Source organism: Chiloscyllium punctatum, chromosome 44 (genome assembly GCF_047496795.1).
Source record: "Chiloscyllium punctatum isolate Juve2018m chromosome 44, sChiPun1.3, whole genome shotgun sequence".
Lineage (NCBI taxonomy): Eukaryota > Metazoa > Chordata > Chondrichthyes > Orectolobiformes > Hemiscylliidae > Chiloscyllium > Chiloscyllium punctatum.
In genome coordinates, this window is record NC_092782.1 from 19794162 (window position 1) to 19812382 (window position 18221).

Sequence of the window (18221 nt, forward strand, 5' to 3'; positions counted from 1 at the left end):
TTTTATAGTACCTGATTACATAAATGGAATTGTTACTAACTGTAGTAAGCTCCAAAGGATATTGCTGGAGTCAATCATAAAGGAGGAAACAACTGAACACTTGGAAAAACAAAACACAATTCACCAGTGTTAGCACAGTTTTATGAAGGGCAAGTTTTACTTGACAAACTTGCTGGAATTCTTTGAGAATGTAATCAGCAAAATGGATAGTGGGGATTAGGTGGATGTGGTATGTCCAGGCTTCTAGAAGGCATTTGACAAGGTGCCCTACAAAAAAAAACTGACCCAGAAGATTAGATTCCAGGGAATTAAGGGTAGAGTATTGGCTTGGATACAGGATTGGTTGTCTAACAGGTAGGGATAAATGGGTCCTTCTCTGGACGGCGAACTGTAAACTAAATGGGATACCATAGGGTTCATTTCTCAGACCTCAACTATTTACAAGCCATATGGATGATCTGCAAGCAGGGACAGAGTGTCACTGAGAAAGATTTGCAGATGGTACTAAAATAGGGGGCAAGGTGGGCTGACCTGAGGACATAAAGAGTTTGCAGATGGACATGGATAGGCTGGGAGACTGGTCTAGAATTGAAGGTGTGTATTTTGGTTGGAAAATTAAAAGGGCAAATTTTTATTTAAATGGGAAGCAGATTCTAAGTGCATCAGTGCAGAGGGTGTCCTTGTGCATGAATTGCAGAAAGTGGGTATGCAGGGGCTGTGCATAATAAGGAAGGCAATTGGAATTCTGACATTTATTGCAAAAGGACTAGATTATAAAAGTAAGGAGGTGTTGTTACAATTATATAAAGTGTTGGAGAGACCATGCCTGGAGCACTGTGTCCAGTTTTGGGTCTCTTTACTTGAGGTCAGATGTGATGGCACTGAAGGCAGTTCAGAAGAGGTTCACCAGGGATGAAAGGGCTGTCATACAAGGAGCAGTTGAATAACCTAGGCTCATACTCTCTGGAGTTCCGAAAATGAGGGAGGATCTGATTGAGGTATATCAAATGCTAAAAGGGATTGATAAGGTGGACGGTGGACAGATGTTGCCTTTTATTAGACAGTCTCGAACAAGGCAGCATAGATGTAGAGTGAGAGGAGGTCAGTTCAAAGCTGAGATGAGAAGAGACTACCTCTCTCAGAGGGTTGTGAATCTGTGGAACTCACTGCCCCAGTGGAGCCAGAATCAATCACCAGATTCAAGAAAGAAATAGAAGCATTTCTGATGAAAAATGGGATAAAGAGTGATGGGGAGCAGGCAGGAAAGTAGAGTTGAGATCAGGACAAGATCAGCTTTGCTCAAAACTCCTAAGGATTGTTCTCAAAGTCTTATATTGGAATTCAGCACACCAAGAAAAATGTGCAGGTCATTGCAAGAACTGTCTGTTGCAGACTTTTGAGTTATCCTGCCAACTTAAAGGCTAGTTCTAGAGTATTTGCAAGATACAGTATCTTGCAAATGAGGCTAACAGCTTTCCAAATGCTGCAGTTATCAACTTGAATGGCTCCTGCTTTGCGGGGAGAGACAGGGAGAGCTGTTTGCCTCTTAGAAGGATCCATTGTGTAGCACAGGGCTCAGTGAACTATAAATGTCATTCTTTTTTGTAATTTGAGACTGAGAGGACACAACTCAATACTGTGGCAGATGTAGCCTGCTGTAGTCTCCATCTTGAAGTATCTTTATTAACTTTATTGACAATGCACAGATTTTAAAGCAGAAACGTCCTCCTGATGTGTTTTTCATAAAAACCTAAAACATCAGAAAGTGTATTTGTAACAATTCAAAACCAGTTTTAAGACATAACTGTCAAAATGTTCACTGTAATTCAGTGTGCAGAGTATGAATACACCAAGTATAAATAATTTACTGATGTTTTCTTGAATGCGTGGCTGAAAAACACAGGATTCTTTGTACAGTTTATCAGCATACTTTTTAAAGAGTAACTGAAGTACATTGTTGTACTGATGGTTACTCATGGAAACTTGGATTCTATCAGCACACTCCATTCACTTGTCACTTAGTGAGAACTATGCATGCTCCTGGGAATAGCCACACCTTGTTAAATCCTGCCTCATGAACTAATACCCAGTCGGCAGAGAGAATTCGGTAAACAGGTTTACTCTTTCGCGTTGGTTGCTTGAGTTACCTTTTGTTTTAAGTTGAAAAGCCAAATTTGAACCTGATAGTTTGCACCTGGGTGCTGGGCATTGTTGTTCTTCTCCATGGAAAGAGTGTGCGAAGGGAATCCAGGAGTAAATGGCTGCTGACGAATTTGATGTGGTAAGGCTTTACTCTTGAAGGATTTGTTGGATAAAGACTGGCTGTGGTCACTCTGTTTTTCTGAGCTTCACAAAAGTAGCTACAATTAGAAGATTGCAATTACACCACAATTGGGAAGTTTTGGCATCTGTTTTCAGATCTTATAAGATGAATAATTCTATCCTCTTCTCAATTCCTCTTACTCACAGTGGATCATTAGAGAAACATTTTCTCCACTTGCCACTGCTTTTTTGTGTCTCACTTTGTCCTATTCCAAAAATGCCATTTGTGATTGATGCTGGATAATGTTACATCTGACATACGTTTTGAGCATGTGCAAAGATGCTAGTTAATTATCAGGACAAATTGTAAGACTGAGAACTTATAATTATTTTCTGCTGAGTAATATTGTAAAATTTGATTGCTTCAAAGTAGAGTTAGACGACTATACGTGTGAACACTTAATGAAAAATGAACATCAAACATTGTGATATAATTCTTATTTTATACAAATTTTAGACTGTCTGAGCAGAAATGTAGATTCGCCAAATCTGATTGTAAATATTTTCAGGTTTTCCTGCTGTCAGAGTCTTACAGGAGTTTTAACTGGATTTTTTGATCATTTTTTCAGAGTAGATGGGAGGTGCACGCAGGAACCCTGTGGAATCCCCATTTCTTTTATTCATTCATGAGATGTGGGTGTCACTGGCTAGATTAGTAATTATTGCCCATTTTCAAGAGTCAACATATTGCTGTGGGTCTGGAGTCACATGTGGGCCAGATCAGTTAAAGATGGCAATTTCTTTCCCTCAAAGACAATAGTGAACCAAATGGGTTGTCACAACAGTTCGCAATGGGTTCATGGTCATCATTAAATTCCTAATTTAAGATTTATTTTTATTGAATTCAAATTCTACCATTTGCCAGAATGTTCAAACCCGGGTCCCCAGAACATTATCGGGGTCGCTGGATTAACAGTCCAGTGATAATTCCACTGGGCCGTCATTTCCCCAGTGTTGCAGACTCTGAGGGAATAACCTGAGCAAGTTACCTCTACCTGGAAGGCTCTGATACTCTACATTTAAACCACAGAACCTGGAAGGTACCACTGTAATTAAGTAAAATAGATAGGAACAGTTAGTCTATTAAATGTTTAAACTAATTCCAGAGTAAATATCAACAGACACCAACCAACCTCACATCCCTCCCAACTACATCTTCCTCAGATTCCCAACACCAACCAGTGCCAGACTTAAAACCTCTCCTGATATTACGAACCAACACACCCCATGACATGACCCCTGCCTCACCACCAGACATAGCCTGTTCTTTTGCTACTCACCTGACTCCCCACTGGTGCACTGCCAGATCTGAACACCTGCACTGCACATTAGAACATAGAACACAGAACATAGAACAATACAGCACAGAACAGGCCCTTCGGCCCACGATGTTGTGCCGAACTTCTATCCTAGATTAAGCACCCATCCATGTACCTATCCAAATGCCGCTTAAAGGTCGCCAATGATTCTGACTCTACCACTCCCACGGGCAGCGCATTCCATGCCCCCACCACTCTCTGGGTAAAGAACCCACCCCTGACATCTCCCCTATACCTTCCACCCTTCACCTTAAATTTATGTCCCCTTGTAACACTCTGTTGTACCCGGGGAAAAAGTTTCTGACTGTCTACTCTATCTATTCCTCTGATCATCTTATAAACCTCTATCAAGTCACCCCTCATCCTTCGCCGTTCCAACGAGAAAAGGCCGAGAACTCTCAACCTATCCTCGTACGACCTACTCTCCATTCCAGGCAACATCCTGGTAAATCTTCTCTGCACCCTCTCCAAAGCTTCCACATCTTTCCTAAAGTGAGGCGACCAGAACTGCACACAGTACTCCAACTGTGGCCTAACCAAAGTCCTGTACAGCTGCAACATCACTTCACGACTCTTGAATTCAATCCCTCTGCTAATGAACGATAATACTCCATAGGCCTTCTTACAAACTCTATCCACCTGAGTGGCAACCTTCAAAGATCTATGTACATAGACCCCAAGATCCCTCTGTTCCTCCACCTGACCAAGAACCCTACCATTAACCCTGTATTCCGCATTCTTATTTGTTCTTCCTGTCAGACCTGAACTCTCTTCCGCCACTCCCTATTTGTCCCACATTTACTCCATCACCACACCTGATTCCCCTTCTGCTTCCGAAATGACACCCCCCACTCCCCTCACCACGCCTCGAAACCTGGTCCCCTTTTCCACTCTGGGCCAAACCTCCCTTCCAATCCAAAATTGGACACAAAATCCCAGACCCCTCCTTCCTGCACCTGAACTGATATCTCCCATTTACACCTACATTTTATCACTTACTGTCCTGTCACGTTGCTGCCTGATGCCCTTCTTATGATACCCTATCCACTTGGCATTCTACTTCCTACCCACTTGGCACCATACCCCCTCCTCCCTTGGCACCCTGATCCCCAACGCACAAACCTTATAGTCCACTTACTGTTCCACAGGAGCTGTCAAACTGACAGTGTGTAACATTAATCCTTTAATCACAGAGTGTAGCTACTCACCATTCTGAAAGAAAGGAGGACTGGTTTGCCTTCGTCTGACTGTTCTTTGCTATGGGAGATCTGTCAGATGGAAGTACAGCTCCACATTTCTGAAGAAGCCCTGATCAGAAACCCCTGTCAGAAATGCAAAGCTCTATGGTTGTGTGTAAATTGAGGAGTAGAGTGGAAATCTCTGTGAGAATGTCACATCTCAGAAAATCCAGACCCATGACCTGTGCGAACTGACCAAGTGTGGTCAGGCTGTTTGACACTATCAAAACAGAAATAATTTTATCCAATTTACATTAAAATTGATTGAGACTCCATGGTAATATATCACGGCTACAACAATTGTACTTAGTAGCACAAGCATCCTTGCTGTTGCATCACAGGTAGAGAGAGTGGTTAGGAAATATTTTGCATGCTTGCCTTCATTGCTCAAGCCATTGAGTATTGGAGTTGGGATGTCATGTTGAGATTGAACAAGAAATTGATGAGGCCACTTTTGAAGTAGAGTGTACAGTTCTGGTCACCCTTCTAGAAGAAATATTAAATTGGAGAGGGTTCAGAAAAGATTTACAAGGATTTGCTGGCACTGGAGGGTTTGAGTTATAAGGAGAGGCTGAATAGACTGGGACTCTTTTCACTTGAATGTTGGAGGTTGAGGGGTGACTTTATTAGAGGTTTATAAAATCATAAGTGGCATAGCAAATAAGGTGAATAACAAAGGTATTTTCCCTAGGGTGGGGGAGTTCATACAAGGAGTATATTTTTAAATTGAAAGGACAAAGATGTAAAAGAGACCTGAGGTGCAATCTTTTCACACAGAGGGTGAAAGGTTTGTGCGTTGGGGATCAGGGTGCCAAGTGAGGAGGGGGTATGGTGCCAAGTGGGTAGGAAGTAGAATGCCAAGTGGATAGGGTATCCACAGAGTTTATGGACTGCGTTTATGTTAGCAGTGTCATTTTAAGAAAGTAGCCTAGACCCAAACCTTTTCTTATTTTAAAGGCAGATGTGAAGTGGATAGTCCAGGTCTGATGCAACTGGTCAAACCTCTTGGCTTTAAGCAAAGCAGAACTTACTTAAACACTACAGTTGAAACACAAATGTAAGAAAGCGAAATTAAGAGTAACGTTACTGGAAAACTTAACCGAGCAATACAGTAACTACTAAAAATTAACTGTTCCAATACAGTAACATCCCATAAACATACCCCTTGGCAAATCTAAGTTCAAACATAGATGCTTACAGGCAGGAGGGAACAACTTCCAGAATAAGATTTTAGAAGAAAGTCAGAGGAATTCTTTACTGAAGTTTGCAACTCTCCTGGACTCATGCATCTTGTGACTGTTACAGCTAAAACAAACTACAAAATAACCTGAACTAGGAGAACTGGCCACTCCCCTTCCATTGTTAAACTAGACTCCTCGGCACATCTGCCTTTGTGACCGCTCCACAAAAAAAACAAGGAAAAAAATAACCATTTTAAAGTGACAGCATCATCACATTGGCTGTAATGAGGTCATTGTAGAGTCCCATGGTGAAATCCAAAATGTGTATTTGACTGGGTGTGGCATCAAGGAGACCTAACAAAACTGAAATCAATGGGCATCAGGGGGCAGTATCCCCACTTGCTGCAATCATACTTGGCACATAGATTGATGGTTTTGATTGTTGGAGGTCAGTCATCTCAGGTCCAGGACATCCCTGCAGGAGTTACTCAGGCTTGTGTCCCAGGCACAATCATCTTCAGCTGCTTCATCAATGACCTTCCCTCCATCAGAAGGTCAGAAGTGGGGATGTTTGCCAATAATTGCACAATGTTCAGCACCACTCATGACTCCTCAGATATTGAAGCAGTCCATGTTCAAGATCTTGATAATATTCAGGTGTGGGCTGACAAGTGGCAAGTAACATTCACACTGCACAAATATCAGACAATGACTATCTTAATTAAAAGACAACACATCTACGCCCCCTTGACATTCAATGGTGTTGCCAACACTGAATCCCCCAACATCAACATCCTTGGGGTTAGCACTGACCAGAAACTCAATTAGACTCGCCACATAAACACAATGGCAACAAATGCAGGTCAGAAGCTAGGAATAGCTCACCTCCTGACTCCTCAAAGCCTGTCCACGTTCTACAACATACTGGTCAGGAGTGTGATGGAATATTCCCCACTTGCCTGGATGTGTGCAGCTCCAAGAACATTCAAGAAGCTTGACACCATCCAGAACAAAGCAGCCCGCTTCATTGACATCACATCCGCAAGCATCCACTCCCCCCAGCACCAACACACAGCAACAGTAGTGTGGAATATCTGCATTGCAGAAATTCAATAAAGATCCTGAAACAACACCTTCCAAACCCACACCCACTTCCATCTAGAAGGACTGGGACCTGAAAGTTCCCATTCAAGTCACTCAGCATCCTGACTTGGAAATATATCATCATTCATTCACTGCCATTGAGAAAAAAGTCCTGGAATTCTCTCCCAAATGGCATTGTACAGCACACAGATTTGCAGCAGTTCAAGAAGGAAGCTCACCATCACCTTCTCAAAGACAACTAAGGACGGGCAATGAATGCCGGCCTAGCCAGCAAAGCCCACATCCCGCAAGTGAACAATAAGCAACTTGTACTTTGTATTTTGAAAGCGGATATTTTTTGTACTATTGTCCTGTTTCCAATTCTTTTATTGTTTTGATAATACATGCACCAGCTCACTTGTGCTAGAACATTTCTAACTGGGATTTTTATTAGCTATTGGTATTAAGGGCTATGAAACCAGGTCAGGATAAAGAGAGACAAGAAACAGGAAGAGAGACAAGAAAGGTAGAACAGACATGAGGAACTGAATGGCTTTCTCTGGCTCCCAGTTTATATTTTGGATATGTTTGAATTGCCCTGGCAGTGTGGAGAACCCATTCATCACTGACTGGTTGTAATTTCATAATAATAAATGGACTGTCATAATTTATCAGATGCTGCTATTGATTAAATTGAATTAAATCATTGAAGAATAGTTGGCATGTTAAAAATTAAATGAATAGAAAACGTGTGAGTTTATATTATTGGTAAAACTGAATATGCAAATATTAGCAGAGTGAATACTCTGTGGCCATGTAGTTAGCTATTTGTCATTTTAGAAGTACATTCACAATACTATGAATATTCATTCATATATGTTTGTTTTTAGTGTTTGAATTTGATTTGTTGACACACTGAACCAGTTTAACAACTAATCTGTTTTTCAGGATTTTAAATTTCCTGTTGGTATCAAATTATTCACTGGAGTAAAGTCCCAGTCATTGAAAGATGATTAATGCTCAATTTAATCTGCCTGTATAACTCACATCTCTATTATTGCAAAGTACTGAAAACAGGAGGCTTCAGTTTGTAAAGGTCAGATCTGTGCACCTTATTTATACAAAATTGATAATGAATGGCTGGTGATTCATAGTTCGAGTTATTTAGCTCCATGAGCCCTGTACATTTACCAGCAAGTGATTATGTTACATAAATTGCTTTCAAGATAACAGGGAAAATGGAATTCAAATGGGTTTAGTCTCAACGCAACTTGGATTGAATAGTTTTGTTGCTAATGGGCACATTATTATGATAATATTGATGTAAACTGAATCATACGTCAATGGATACATGCCCAGAATAGCAGCCTGGTATATGGGAGACTCTTATCAAATTGGTTTAATCATTGAATTATACAGACCAGAGAGAGGCCATTCAGCCTATCATGCCCATGTCAACTGCTTAAAAGAGTTACCAATTAGTTCCATTCTCCTATACTTTCTCCATAATCACTAAAAACGTTCCCACTTCAAATATTTATCAAAGCCCCTCTTGAAATATGGTACTGTATTTGCTTTCATCACCCTTTCAGGCAGTGTGTTCCATTGTCATAACTCATAATAAAAAGAAAAAAGTCTCCTCTCATTTCTAGTCGTTTTGTCAATTACTTTAAATCTGTGCCATTTGCAACTAACCCTTTTGCCCTTAGAATTAGCTAACAGGTTCTTACTGCCTCTATGGTTGAGGGCAAAGTGTGTGGAGTAGATGAACAAACTGATCATGAGGATGATGGTCAAAAAGATGTACTTAAAAATCTCCCAGTAAGGTATTCTCTGGGAAATAGTGATCATAACACAACATTGAGTTTGCCAAGTGATGTACATAATCTGAAACCAAGCATTAAGTTTTAGTGTGGACAATTGCTTTAATATAAGATGTGAGTTAGCTAATATCATTTTGGAGATTGGATTAAAAGGTATGACAGTAGATAAGTAATGGTAAATATTTAACATAGTTCATTTTCTCAATCAATATAGTTTCCAGAAGAAACTGAAATTCACCATGAAAGTACTTACCTGTGATTAAGAACAAGAATTTAAGAAAAAATAAAGGTCAAAGATCATGAGAGTTTTAGAAACCGGTAAGGGATGACCAAAGGAATTGATTAAGAGGGAGAAAACAGGGTATTAGAGAGTACAAAACATGAAAACAGACTGCAGGAGCTCCCACAATTATGTGAAAAAGAAGAGATAACTGATAACCTATTAGAGGCTGAGATAGTGCAATACATAATGTGGAATAAGAAGGAGCAGAAATGTTGAATAATTATTTTGTGTCTTTCAGCTCAAAAAAAAGTATATAAAATACAAGAAATAGTGAGGAACCAAAGTTCTGATAAGATTGAAGAAATTTAGTAATTGGTATTCGTAAATTAAAAGCTGACAGTTCCGTTGATCTTCTCGATCAGTAAGTGGATCAATGATTATTGGGAGCTGGCAGGAGAATGGGGTTGAGACACATATCTGCCATGATTGATAGGTATAGCAGACTTGAAAGGCTGAATTGCCTAATTCTGCTCCTATATCTTATGGTCTTCAAGGAGGTCACTACAGAGATGGCTCAGAGCCAGTGATCTTCGCTGGCTCTGATCTTTCAAATATCCTTTTAACCTGGAAATGTACTGATGAATTGGAAGTTCACAAATATAATGCAATATTTAAGAACAGTGGATGAGAGAAAACAGAAAACTGTCAGCCAGTCAGCCTGATATCAATTGTTGGGAAGATGCTGGAAACCATTAATAAGAAACAGTAAGTATAATGGAAAATCTCATTGTGATTATGGCTTTAAGAAAGAAAATTATTTTTGATATGTGTACTCAAGTACTCAACTAACAAGTACATAAGGGAGGGCGATTAGTGAGTTTTGAGAAGAGTTGTAGCTCAGGTTGAGGTTTTGGATGTAGGTTTGCTCGCTGAGCTGGAAGGTTCATTTCCAGGCGTTTCGTCATCCTACTAAGTAACAGCTTCAGTAGGCCTCTGGGCGAAGCACTGCCGGTGATTTCTGCTTTCTATTTATATGTTTGGGTTTCTTTGGGTTGGTGAGGACCATTAGGTATACCATTTTTGGATTCTCAAAATGAATTCAACAAAGATTTTGAAATGGTGGCATACAAAATGGTCTTACCCAAAACGAGGGATCATGTAGTTGAGGGTAAAATGTAATTATGAATAGACTAGACGTTAAAGAACAGAAAAGAGAAAGTAACAATCAATTGAGTTGGCAGACTGTCACAAGGAGATCAGTGCTGGGGCCATAGTGAAATACAATGTATAAATGACAGCACCAAAAGTAATGTATTTTATATTTACAGTTGATTCAAAGCTGGGTGGAAATGAGTGGAAATGTAGATCATAAAGCGAAAATACAGGGGCACAGGATTTATAGATCTGTGGCACTACTAGATACAGTGTTATTGAAACTGGAGGTTTTCACAGGGGGAGGAGACTGTTCACCTAACCATACAGGAGGCTGTCTGACAGGACTGACTCACCTGCTGTTAGTGTTCCCTGTATGCTGCCCATTCAATATATACATCTCAGTCTCATACATCTGGTTCTCTCACCCTCCAGGCGGCACTATTTGAAACTCCCTCCTATCTCCCTTTCTCTAACCCGATCAACGTGCCCTTTTGTTCCTTTCACCCTCACGCTCTTATTGACTGGCTCCTGTAAAATATCAATACTGTCCACCTCAACTCACCGTGGGCAAACATTCCCCATTCTGTCAATTTACTGAGTAAAGGAGTTTCTCCTAAATTCATTAATGACTATCTTATATTCATGGTGTCTCGTTTTGGAATCTCCCAGAAGTGCAGGCACCTTCTCTGCATGTACCATTGTGAACTGTTCCAAACTTAAAGAACTGTTTCTGTCATCCATCAATCTTCTTTGTTCAGAGAAAACTCCCCAGTCTATTCAATCATTCCTGATAGTTGTACCCTCTTAGCTCTAATTATATCTTAAGAAGTCCTATGTGTGCATTCTCCAATGACTATCTCTTTTCAAAAATGTGGTGAACTGAACTGTACAGAGCTCACAAAGTTTGGTATAACCTGATGGTTTAATATAACTTCCTCGCTGCATGTTTGTGGAGTTAATCTTGATCCTTGCCAGAATTTAAGACAAATCTAAAACTCTTTTAGAGTTCAGTACTTGGTCTTAGCTGTATCCTTGTACCACAAGAATATTAAAACGATGAACAGGAGTAGGTCTTAATGCCTCTTGAGCCTGCCTTACAATTCGTTAAGACTAGGGCTGATTTTCTATATTTATTAGACTTTTCTACCCAATTCCAATATCTATCAATCACTTCGATAGCCAAAATCCATCGATCTCAATAGAGAATGCAGTCAATGACTGCAATGGCTTTCTGGGACAGAATTCGAAATCAAAACAAATGCTTCCAAATGAAGAAAATGCTCCATCTTAGTCCAAACTTCCATCATAAGAGCATGTCCCCATGTCTAAGGTTTCCCAACCAAGCGAAACAACGTCTCAGCATTGACATGGCCAAGCTCCTACATGTTGACCAGATTCTCTGATGGCAGTGCTTTCCAGTCTGCTTCTCCTGGAGAGAGCTGGCAGAGGATCACAGGCCAGAATACCTCTTAAATATCTGATGAGGCATTAATTGTCAAATGAAGGGACTTCAATTCCAATCTGGGGAGGACTTCCTGTCTAAAGAATTCCTGGTCAAATGGGTTGTCTGATCGATCCTTATTCCCAGCTACCCAAGGTTCAGGCAGAAAATGGACAGTAGGTTAGGAGACACACGTCACAGTTTATGATTTGTCCCCCTTAAAATTCCTCTCATTTATCGAAACTGCAGAGAAGGTAAACTCTTTCTCTACAATATCAATTGTCCTCTCATTTGAAAAAAATATCTTATTTACTCCTTCTGTCTGTTTTCTGTCCATTAACCAATCCTCAATCCCTGCTCAATTTTATTCCCAGTCAAATGAGTCCTCATTTACGATAACCTTTTATGTGGCACCTTCAAGTAACGACCTTATGTAGCAATATGTAAAGATATAACATCCCGTCATTTGTGCCTCAAACACAGCAGCATATTTTTGTTCCAAACATAATTTCCCCTCCAAAATGTTTGTCTAGATTATCCCAAAGGATAGTTGAGTTTTCTGAGAACCTTGTTACATCACTAATAATAAATTTTAATAAATGATTAATTACAGGAGAAATGGCCTTTAGTTCTCTGTTTTGTACGACTTTCGATGAGTGATTTTGTGATTTTTGATAGCTTCTGATCCACTAGCAAGGACTAGCAAATTCTGGATGATCTGAGCCAGTATACCCCTTGTCTCTGCATCCACCTCTTGTTAAAAGCTAGGATTTTGGCCATCAGATGCAGAAAACTTGTCAGCTTTTAGTCACATTAGTTTATCTTGTATTTCTTTTTCTTCTGGTACAATCTCCTTAATCACATTAGACCTTGTGTTCCCTGTCCCCAGTGTGTGTATTTTATTACATCTTCTACTGTGAAGACAGGTACAACATATTTATTTAATATCTCTACCATTACTATTCATCTCATTCTAATTTGGCAAAAGCAAAATACCATCAATGCTGGAGATCTGAAATAACAACAGGAAGTGCTGGAGAAACTCAGCAGGTCTGGCAGCATCTGTGGAGAAAGAGAAGCAGAGTTAATGTATTCGGAACTGCATTCTAATTTATCCTGTCTCCGTCTCTGAGGTAACAATGCTTGCTTTCACTAAATGATCCCATTTTATGCTCTTGCAATCTGTTTTAATATTTCTTCCTAGTTTATTGTCAGATGCTGTTCTCTCTCTCTTGTTTCTATTTTCTAAAATTCTTCCAATTGTCAGTCTTGTCTCTTATAAATCTTCAGCATTGCTGAAAAAAAGACAGTTTGTTGAATCTATTTGTATTGCACTCATCAAGACAATTTGCAAAGAAACATAAATTTAAAACCAACTTTTATACAGCATGAGAGGAAATTCTGATAGAGGTGTTTCTATGAAGAATGCACCAGCTAACGATGATTGACAGTTAACTATTATGTTTTGATTACATTTTAAAACAATAGTTAATATCTTGTTTAAACCTTATATTATCTGAAATCGCTCTAATAAGTGATAATCAGATTAATTGAGATTGTATTTCGTAAGGGAATGCATATTCATTGACAATTATGAATTATTTTCTTAACTATTTGCCACTGTTTATCTGCTCAGTAACTTCAGTTTTCCTGCTTCCCGCAAGGATTTATTAAATGCAAGATCACAGTTTTAGAACCGGAGTAGTTACATCAGTGACCTTATTTTTAACTGTGGTTCTGAATGAAATGGTTCTTTACAAGGCACACTGGGATTGGAATCTTACCTAATCCCTGACAATTATCAGCAAGAACCTGCTACAGTTTGGAATCTGCCTGTTGGAAAGTTTTACAATGACACCTCATTGGAACATAAGAGACTCTAAGGGAGAAGTGGTCATAGCTGCATTGGGATAGTGTTTTCAGCAGCTCAGCGAGTCGTGAGTTCATGGAATGCCCTGCCAGTAGCAGTGGTGGACTCTCCCTTTTTATGGGCATTGGATAGGCATATGGAGGATAGTGGGCTAGTGTAGGTTAGGTAGGCTTGGATCGGCGCAACATCGAGGGCCAAAGGGCCTGTACTGCGCTGTATTCTTCTATGTTCTATGTTCTATTATGCACATACCTCTTTAATTTACCCTAACCGCCGCCCCTACATTCCAACATTGAACTCTAATGCTGACCCCTTTAACTTCAGGTATTTTAGAGCATTACTTTAGCTCTTCTTCATAACACACTGACCCCAACATTACCTTTATGAATCTATGGACCGATTGGACACTGTGGAGACATAGGGTTCTGGTTGTGAGTCCTTTTCACCTCTCACTGTGAAGGTTTGAGGTTGTGAACCATTTTTGGGGAAAACAAGAGGTGAAAATAATAAGTATGTTGCTTCTGATATTGTTCAGGGGGAACGACCTATCAGTGGATAGCCATGGCAGCCAGGTTTCTGGCACTGAGCCTGGCTCTGTGGCTCAGAAGGGAAAGGGGGAGAGTTGGAGAGTGATAGTGATAGAAGATTCAACTGTTAGAGGAACAGACAGGAGATTCTGTGATCATGAACGAGACTCCTGGATGGTGTGTTGCCTCCCGGTTGCCAGGGTCAGGGATATCTCGGACCGACTCTACAGGATTCCTAAGGGGGAGAGGGAGCAGTCAGAAGTTGTGGCACATATCAGTATCAATGATCGGAAAAGTGAATATAGGGAGTTAGGGTGGAAGCTAAAAGGCAGGTCAAGCAGAGTAGTAATCTCAGGATTGCTACCAGAGTCACAGGCTAGTGAGGCTAGGAACAGGGAGCAAGTGTAGCTGAACACGTGGCTGCAGACCTGGTAAAAGAGGAAATGTTTTAGATATGTGGATCATTGGGATACCTTCTAGGGAAGGTGGGACCTCTACAAGGAGGACGGGTTGCACCTGAATTGGAGGGGCACCAATATCCTGGGAGAAAGTGAGGACTGCGGATGCTGGAAATCAGAGTCAAAATGTGTGGTGCTGGAAAAGCACAGCCAGTCAGGCAGTGTCCGAGGAGCAGGAGAATCGAGCATAAACTCTTCATCAGGAATGTGGGGGTGGGCGGTGGGGACAAGGGGGCTGAGAGATAAATGGGAGGGGGTGGGGCTCTGGGAATGGTATCTGGGAGTGCAATAGGTAGATGGAAGTGGGGGGAGATGGTGATAGATCAGATTGGAGGGTGGAGCGGATAGGTGGGAAGGAAGATGGATAGGTAGGACAGTTCAAGAGGGCGGAGCCGAGTTGAAGGGTTGGATCTGGGATAAGGTGGGGGGAGGGGAGGGGATGAGGAAACTGGTGCAATCAACATTGATGCCATGTGGTTGGAGGGTCCCAAGGCGGAAGATGAGATGTTCTTCCTCCAGGCATCAGGTGGCTTGGAATTGGCTGTGGAGGAGGTCCAGGACATGCATGTCCTTGGCAGAGTGGGAGGGGGAGTTGAAGTGTTCGGCCACAGTTTGGTGGGGTTATTTAGTGCGTGTGTCCCAGAGATGTTCTCTGAACCATTCTACAACTTGGCATCCTGTTTTCTTAATGTAGAGGAGACCACATCGGGAGTAACAGACACAATCGATGACGTGTGTGGATGTGCAGGAAACTCTCTGCTGCATATGGAGGGATCCTTTGGGGCCTTGGATGGAGGTGACTGAGGAGGTGTGGGCACAGGCTTTACACCTCTGGTGGTGGCAAGGGAAGGTGCTGGAAGGGGAGGATTGGTTGGTGGGGGGTATGGACCTAACAAGGGAGTCGCAGAGGGAAAGGTCTCTGCGGAACGCAGATAGTGACGGGGAGGGAAATATATCTCTGGTGGTAGGGTCTGTGTGTAGGTGGTGGAAATGGTGGAGGATGATGCATTGTACCCGGCGGTTGATGGTGGGGAAGGTGAGGACAATGGGGTTCAATCCTTATTACGATTGGAGGGGTGGGGTTCAAGTGTGGAGATGTGGGATGTGGAGGAGATGCTCTGGAGTGCACCATTGACTACCTGGGAGGGGAAATTGTGGTCCTTGAAGAAGGAGGCCATCAAAGATGTTCTATGGTGGAATTGATCCTTCTGGTAGCAGATGCGGCAGAGGTGGAGGAATTAGGAGTAAGGGATAATGTTTTTACAGGAAATAGGACAGGAATAAGTGTAGTCTGGGTAGTTGTGGGAGTTGATGGGTTTGAGATAGATGTCCATGTTGAGTCGGTCACTGGAAATGGAGATGGAGAGGTCCAGGGAGGGGAGGGAGGTGTCCGAGATGGTTCAGGTGAACTTGGGGTCAGGGTGGAAGGTGTTCATGAAGTTGATGAACTGTTCAACCTCATCATGGGAGCACAATAGTCATGTAGTGGAGGAAAAGGTGGGGAATGGTGTGGTGTAGCTGTGGAGGATGGATTGTTCCACGTTTCTGACAAAGAAGCAGGTACAGCCGAGTGTGATTGGCCATGGCCACCCATTTGGTCTGGAGGAAGTAGGAGAATTCAAAGAAGAAATTGTTGAGGATAAGGACCAGTTCAGCCAATTGAATGAGTATGTCAGTGGAAGGATACTAGTTGGGTCAGCAGGACAGGAAGAAATGAAGAGCTTGGAGGCCTTTGTCATGGTAGTTGGCTGTGTGTTGGGACTGGATGTTCATGGTGAAGATGAGGCATTGGGTGTGGGAAGCATGGAGGAGATGGAATGTGTGGGTGGTGTCTCAAATGTATGCAATAAGATCCTGGACCAAGGGGACAGGACAGTGTCAAGGTATGCATAGATATGTTCGTTGCAACAGGACCCGGCTGAGACGATGGGTCGACCAGGGCAGTCAGGTTTGTGCATGTGTATGAGGTAGAACTGGGCGGTGCAGGGTTCCTGGATGATGATGTTGGAGGCTGTCCATGGGTGATATCCTGAGGTGATGAGATTGTGGATGGTCTGAGAGATGATAGTTTGGTGTTGTGGGTGGTCTGGGAGATGATAGTTTGGTGTTGTGGGTGGTCTGGGAGATGATAGTTTGGTGTTGTGGGTGGTCTGGGAGATGATAGTTTGGTGTTGTGGGTGGTCTGAGAGATGATAGTTTGGTCTTGTGGATGTTCTGGGAGATGATAGTTTGGTGTTGTGGATGTTCTGGGAGATGATAGTTTGGTGTTGTGGGTGGTCTGTTTTCTACAATCCCCCAAATAGCAACAGAGACTGGAGGAGCAGATTGAGAGGCAGGTTTTGGAAAGGTGTAGAAGTAACAGTGTTGTTGTCATGGGTGACTTCAACTTCCCTAATATTGCTTGGAACCTCCTTAGTGCAAATACTTTTGATGGAACAAATTTTGTCAGGTGTGTCCAGGAAGGATTCCTGATGCAATATGCAGATAGGCCAACTGGAGGGGAAGCCATATTGGATTTGGTGCTTGGCAATGAATCAGGTCAGACATCAGAACTCTTGGTGGGAGAGCATTTCGGTGATAGTGATCATAATTCCCTGACCTTTACTATCCTCATGGAGAAGGATAGGAGCAGACAGTATGGGTAAGTATGTAATTGGGGGAGGGGGAGTTACAATGTTATTGTGCAGGAACTAGGGACCATACACTGGGAACAAATACTCTCAGGGAAATGCACAACAGAAATGTGGAGATTGTTTAAGGAGTATTTGCTGCAAGTGCTGCATAAGTTTATCTCCCTGAGGCAAGGAAGGGATGGTAGGGTGAAGGAACTTTGGATGACAAGAGCTGTGGAACATCTAGTCAAAACGAAGAGGAAGCTTTCTTAGGGTTGAGGAAGCAAGGATCAGACAGGGCTCAAGAGAGTCACAGAGTAGCCAGGCAGGAACTGAAAAATGTACTTAGAAGAGCTAGAGGGGGCATGAAAAGCCTTGGCAGTTAGGATTAGGAAAAACCCCAAGGCACTCTACACTTATGTGAGGAACAAGAGAATGACCACAAAGCGGGTAGGGCCAATCAGAGATAGTGGGAGTGAACTTTGCCTGGAGTCAGAGTAGGTAGGGGAGGTCCTTAATGAATACTTTGCTTCAGTATTCACTAGTGACAGTGACCTTGTCGTTTGTAAGGACAGCATGAAACAGGCTGATACACTCAAACAGGTTCTTTTTAAGAAGGAGGATGTGCTGGAAATTTTGAAAACACGAGGATAGATAGGTCCCCTGGGCCAGACAGGATATACCTAAGATTTCTACAGGAAGTGAGGGAAGAGATTGCTGGGCTTTTGGTGATGATCTTTGCATCCTCACTGTCCAATGGAGTAGTGCCAGATGCTTGGAGAATGGCAAATGTTATTTCCTTGTTCAAGAAAGAGAACAAGGATATCTCTGGGAATTACAGACCAGTCAGTCTTACATCTGCGGTGGGCAAATTATTGGAGACGACTCTGAGAGACAGGATTCATGATTCTTTAGAAAAGCATAGCTTGATTAGAGATAGTCACCATGGCTTTGTGAAGGGCAGGTCAT

At 41.9% G+C, this 18221-nt stretch overlaps 1 protein-coding gene across 1 annotated transcript in view; it reads left to right on the plus strand.

Moving 5' to 3' along the window:
* Window positions 1-2225: 2225 nt before the first annotated feature.
* The window catches only part of LOC140466786 (dynein axonemal heavy chain 3-like), a 601941-nt gene continuing 585945 nt past the window's right edge, over window positions 2226-18221 (plus strand). Inside the window, exon 1 of the mRNA XM_072562421.1 lies at window positions 2226-2281. Within this exon, the coding sequence (XP_072418522.1) occupies window positions 2258-2281 (24 nt within the window). The 5' untranslated portion in view covers window positions 2226-2257. The remainder of the gene's footprint in view (window positions 2282-18221) is intronic.